This window comes from Trachypithecus francoisi, unplaced genomic scaffold (genome assembly GCF_009764315.1).
Source record: "Trachypithecus francoisi isolate TF-2019V2 unplaced genomic scaffold, Tfra_2.0 Lachesis_group12, whole genome shotgun sequence".
Lineage (NCBI taxonomy): Eukaryota > Metazoa > Chordata > Mammalia > Primates > Cercopithecidae > Trachypithecus > Trachypithecus francoisi.
In genome coordinates, this window is record NW_022681457.1 from 116632042 (window position 1) to 116638122 (window position 6081).

The 6081-nt window shown below is 43.8% G+C and overlaps 1 protein-coding gene across 1 annotated transcript; it reads left to right on the forward strand.

Moving 5' to 3' along the window:
- Positions 1-3387: 3387 nt before the first annotated feature.
- LOC117093380 (cytochrome c-like) lies at positions 3388-4679 on the forward strand. Its single transcript, XM_033228514.1, has one exon. It carries the CDS (start codon positions 3501-3503, stop codon positions 3816-3818), a length of 318 nt encoding a protein of 105 aa, XP_033084405.1. The 5' UTR covers positions 3388-3500; the 3' UTR covers positions 3819-4679.
- Positions 4680-6081: the final 1402 nt, after the last annotated feature.

Here is a 6081-nt window from a genome sequence, read left to right on the forward strand (position 1 = left end):
TGGAATCCCCCACGAATGGCACAGTCCGGCCTGCCCCGTCGCCCGCGGGGCTTAACTGTCTCGGCAGCCACTCTCCCTGAGGAGCCGGTCCGTGGAGCTGTCGACGGACTGGCGTTGTTGTCAGAGGGGTTCCTTAGTTCGCGCTCCGTGCACGCCTGCTCCCTTTGCGTTGTTCCTTTTCTGGAGCGCCTTCCTGTTTCGCCCCTGGTCTGTGAGGGCTCTGGTCCAGCCTCCCTGGGCCTCTCCGCCACGCCTGGTCTCCCGAGACTCTTGAGCATTTATTCACACCCGGATGTCTCGGTGTGACATTCACCCGGTGTGAATTTTTTTCCTCAGCATTGTTTTTTTTTTAACGATCCTGATGCTGCCGCATCCACAGGATTAGAGCAATGCTGAGCACATAAGTCTAATAAGTACCAAGTTGGTCAGATGTATTTACATCATAATCTCAAGTTGTATTTATTGATATGTAAGAGACGTATGTGTTTTCTAAGTACATGTGCTATTTTGATACTTTAATACAATGTGTAATGATTAAATCAGGGTAAATGAGATGCCACCTTAAACATTTGTGTTTATACCGGGAACATTCCAGTTACTCTCTTCTATAATAACATTTTTAAATATACAACAGATTACTGTTAACTATAGTCACCCTACAGAACTATCCAACACTAGGTCTTACTCCCTCTTGAGACCACAGATCACCTGGTGACCATCAAGCAGGCCCCTTATCTGAGGAATTTAGAATTAGATGTCCCTGTTATCTAAAGTTGGCACCTGGTACCAGGTTAAATCAAAGGAAACAGAGCCCAAAATTCTTTTTTTTTTTTTTTTTTGAGACGGAGTCTCGCTCTGTCTCCCGGGCTGGAGTGCAGTGGCCGGATCTCAGCTCACTGCAAGCTCCGCCTCCCGGGTTCACGCCCTTCTCCTGCCTCAGCCTCCCAAGTAGCTGGGACTCACAGGCGCCCGCCACCTCGCCCGGCTAGTTTTTTGTATTTTTTTAGTAGAGACGGGGTTTCACCGTGTTAGCCAGGATGGTCTCGATCTCCTGACCTCGTGATCTGCCCGTCTCGGCCTCCCAAAGTGCTGGGATTACAGGCTTGAGCCACCGCGCCAGGCCGAGCCCAAAATTCTTAAATGAACTTAGAAGGATCCTGGCTAAATGAACCCAACTTGGATTGAATTTGCAAAAGATAAGACGTTGGAAAAGGGACATGAAAAATCCACCACGGCGTGCTCAGTCCTCTCTTGCTGAGGCTGCAGTCTTCTGCAGCGTTCTTTCTAATAAAAATTACCTTTTTCAAACCTATATTGCTATCGATAAATTATTCTTACCAACCAGCAAGTCGACCACTTTCTGATGCTGGGACTCTTGACACCTCGCCCAGCACTTCTACCTATTTTTGTACCTATTAATCAGCCTGCTCATCCCCTTCTCCTGGCTACCTTTCCTGGCCTCTGGTAATCACCAACCTATCTTCATGAGATCCGCTTTTCAAGTTCCCATTTATGAGTGCAATCATGTGATACTTTTATTTGCCTGACTTATTTCACTTAACATAATGACCTCCAGTTCCATCAGTGTTGTTGCAAATAGGATTTTATTTTTTATGGCTGAATAGTATTCCATTGTGTATATTTACATTTTGTTTATCCAGTCATCCATTGATGAACACTTTGGTTGATTCCATATTTTGGCTATTGGGAACAGTGCTAATAAGCATGGGAATGCAAATATCTCTTTGATATATTGATTTCCTTTTTTTTTTTTGAGACTCCATCTTCTCTGTCACCCAGTCTGAAGTGCAGTGGCACCATCTTGGCTCACTGCAACCTCCGCCTCTGTGTTGAAATAATTCTCGTGCCTCAGTCTCCCGGGTAGCTGAGACTACAGGTGTGTGCCACCACGCCTGGCTAATTTTTGTATTTTTAGCAGAGACGGTTTTACCATGTTGGCCAGGCTGGTCTGGAACTCCTGACCTCAAGTGATCCACCTGCCTCAGCCTCCCAAAGTGCTGGGATTATAGGCGTGAGCTACTGCACCTGGCCCTTCCTTTTTGATACATACCCAGTACTGGGATTGCTGGATCATATGGTAGTTCTGGTTTTAATATTTTGAGGATTCCATACTGTTTTCCTTAGTGGCAGCACTAATTGAGATGCTCACCAGCAGTGTATGAGGTTCCTTCTTCACATCCATCTCAGCATGTTATTCCCTTTTTGATAAAAGCCATTTTAACTGGGATGAGATGGTATCTTACTATCTTTCTTTGCATTTCTCTGGTTAGTGATATTGAGCCCTTTTTCATATCTCTTGCCATTTGCATCTCTTCAGAAATGTCTATTCAGATCTTTTGCCCACTTTTAAATCGGATTGTTTTCTTGCTGTTGAGCTCCTAATATATTAGTCATTAGTCCCTCATCAAATGGATAGTTTGCAAATATTTTCTCCCATTCTGTATGTTGTCTCCTTGCTTTGTTGTTTCCTTTGCTGTGCATACGCTTTTTAATTTGATGTAATCCCATTTGTCTGGTTTTGCTTTTGTTGTCTGTGCTTTGAGGTCTTTGCCCAGATCAATACCCTGGAATGTTTCCCCAGTGTTTTCTCTCTTTTTTTTTTTTTTTCTGAGGTGGAGTCTCGCTCAGCTGCCCAGGCTGGAGTGCAGTGGCGCAATCGTGGCTCACTGCAACCACCATCTCCTGGGTTCAAGCGATTCTCTGTCTCAGACTCCCGAGTATCTGGGATTACAGGCACCCTCCATCATGCCTGTCTAATTTTTGTATTTTAGTAGAGACAGGGATTCACCATGTTGGCCACGCTGGTCTCAAACTCCTGATCTCAGGTGATCCACCTGCCTCAGCCTCCCAAAGTGCTGGGATTACAGGCGTGAACCATGGCGCCTGGCCCCCCAGTGTTTTCTTCTAGTAATTTCTTTTCTTTTTTCTTTTTTTTTTTTTTTGAGACAGAGTCTCGCTCTGTCGCCCAGGCTGGAGTGCAATGGTGCAATCTCAGCTCATTGCAACCTCCACCTCCCAGGTTCAAGCAATTCTCCCACCTCAGCCTCTGGAGTAGCTGGGATTGCAGGCACCTGCCATCATGTCTGGCTAATTTTTGTATTTTTAGTACAGATGAGGTTTCACCATGTTGGCCAGGCTAGTCTCAAACTCCTGACCTCAAGTGATCTGCCCACCTCAGCTTCCCACAGTGCTGGGATTACAGGTATGAGCCACAGCACCTGGCCTAAATACATCAGTGTTTTTAAGGTTTCAATTTAGATATTAAAATTGCGTTTCTGGCCAGGCGCGGTGGCTCATGCCTGTAATCCCAGCACTTTGGGAGGCTGAGGTGGGCAGATCACGAGGTCAAGAGATCGAGACCATCCTGGCCAACATGGTGAAACCTGGTCTCTACTAAAAATATAAAAATTAGAGAGTGGGGATGTCCTGCTTCAGAGCGGGTATCTTCATTGCGCCAGCGACTAAAAAGAGAATTAAATATGGGTGATGTTGAGAAAGGCAAGAAGATTTTTTTTATGAAGTGTTCCCAGTGCCACACCATTGAAAAGGGAGGCAAGTACAAGACCGGGCCAAATCTCCATGGTCTCTTCAGGCAGAAGACAGGTCAGGCCCCTGGATACTCTTACACAGCCGCCAATAAGAACAAAGGCATCACCTGGGGAGAGGATACACTGATGGAGTATTTGGAGAATCCCAAGAAGTACATCCCTGGAACAAAAATGACCTTTGTCGGCATTAGGAAGAAGGAAGAAAGGGCAGACTTGATAACTTATCTCAAAAAAGCTACTAATGAGTAGTAATTGGCCACTGCCTTATTTATTACAAAACAAATGTCTCATGACTTTTTTATGTGTACCATACTTTAATAGATCTCATACACCAAAATTCGGATCATGAATGACTGACAGAATATTTTGTTGGGCAGTCCTGATTTAAAACTAAGACTGGCTTGTGGTTAAATGAATATGTTCAGTTTTTGAATTTTAATAGTAATTCCAATTCAGTAAATGCTATCACTGTTTACCCCTTCTAAAGATATGATTAGACTTTGTTAGTAATGTTCAATTTTTCACTAAGATGGTAAGTGCTATCTTAAAACTTAACTGGAGATTGGTTTTATATTTACATTTATATAGCTGGTTATGTGAATATATTTAAATACTGGGGAAATTCCTTCACTGTCTCAGAACCAAGCAAGATTCACCTGTGTTTTGTGTTCATTTGCCTCGTAAAGGCAAGGGTTGAAGATAAATAAGGTAGCAATGTCTAGAGTTTTGGCCTTAACGATGCCAATCTAATTATAATTCCCTGTATTTAAAATGGTTCCTTTTACTTACTGAAAGGCATTTTAGTATGATTTATGTGTAATATTAAAGATTATTCAACACTTCTCACATCTTATAAATCTATAAGGTCACATGCTTTTAAAATAGTAGCAAGTTAAACTTCACTCAAATTCTTTACAATCTAAGTCAAACTAAGTTATAATTTAGGATTGTCTTTAAACAGCCATTCAGAAACATAAAACTGTAGAACTGTGTATTTGTGATTGGGAATGGTGCTTTTGCCGACTTAAAAGGATTAAAGTAGCGGAGATATACACAAATTTTAAAATTATGTGTGATCACAAGACTAAGGATAATTAAAAAGAAAACCACAGATCATAAAGAAATATATACATATATATAAATTAGCTGGGCAGGGTGGCGCATGCCTGTAGTCCCAGCTACTCAGGAGGCTGAAGCAGGGGAATTGCTTCAACCTGGGAGGCAGAGGTTGAAGTGAACTGAGATAGCACCACTATGCTCCAGCCTGGGTGACAGAGTGAGACTCTGTCTCAAAAAAAAAAAAATTGCATTTCTTTTCTTCGTTTTGTTTTTGTTTTTGAGACAAAGTCTCGCTCTGTCGCCCAGGCTGGAGCGTAGTGGCACCATCTCGGCTCACTGCAACCTCCATCTCCAGGTTCAAGTGATTCTCGTACCTCAGCCTCCTGAGTAGCTGGGACTACAGGCGTGCACCACCATGCCTAACTGCCTAACTAATTTTTGTATTTTTATTAGAGACAAGGTTTCACCATGTTGGCCAAACTGGTCTCGAACTCCTGACCTCAAGTGATCTGCCCACCTCAGCCTCCCAAAGTGCTGGGATTACAGTTGTGAGCCTACTGCACCTGGCCATATTTCTTTTTTTTTTTTTTTTTTTTGAGACGGAGTCTCGCTCTGTTGCCCAGGCTGGAGTGCAGTGCAGTGGCACAATCTTGGCTCACTGCAAGCTTCGCCTCCCAGGTTCAGGCCATTCTCCTGCCTCAGCCTCTTGAGTAGCTGGGACTACAGGGGCCCACCACCATGCCTGACTAATTTTTGTATTTTTAGTAGAGATGGGGTTTCACCTTGTTAACCAGGATGGTCTCGATCTCCTCACCTGGTGATCTGCCCGCTTTGGCCTCCCAAAGTGCTGGGATTACAGGTGTGAGCCACCACGCCCGGGCACATTTATTTCAAGAAATAAATTTTTTGTTAGTTTACAAAGCACTTTGGTATATTTCATGTGATTCTTACAATGGCGGTGAGTGTGTTGTTTATTTTGTTTAATTTTAAAAATTGGAGCTGAGCGGGGCAGCTCATCCCAACACTCTGGGAGGCCGAGGCAGGAGGATTATTTGAGCCCAGGAGTTGGGGACCAGCCTGGGCAACATGGCAAGGCCCTGTCTCTACAAAAAACTTAAAAAATTACATGCCTATGGTTCCAGCTACTTGAGAGGCTGACGGGGGACTGGGGGGGAATCGCTTGAGCTGAGGAGGTCAAGGCTGCAGTGGATCATGATCTCATGCCACTGCACTCCAGGCTGGACGACAGAGTGAGACTGTGTCTCAAAAAAAAAAATTGTGAATAACTGATGAACACTGAACTTGTGCAAAAGTTTGAAATGTCTTTAATCATATGACATTTAAGAAGAAACTTTTAGGAGTTCTGGAATGACTTCACTTTTGGCTATTTGCAAAGGAAGCAGCTGTGAAGGAGTGTGGAAATTGGAATGACAGAGAGAGGAGACAAGTGGTC

Bases quoted from the DNA above. Each gene is read 5' to 3' on its own strand.
- LOC117093380 (XM_033228514.1), top strand. From the start codon at position 3,501: ATGGGTGATGTTGAGAAAGGCAAGAAGATTTTTTTTATGAAGTGTTCC.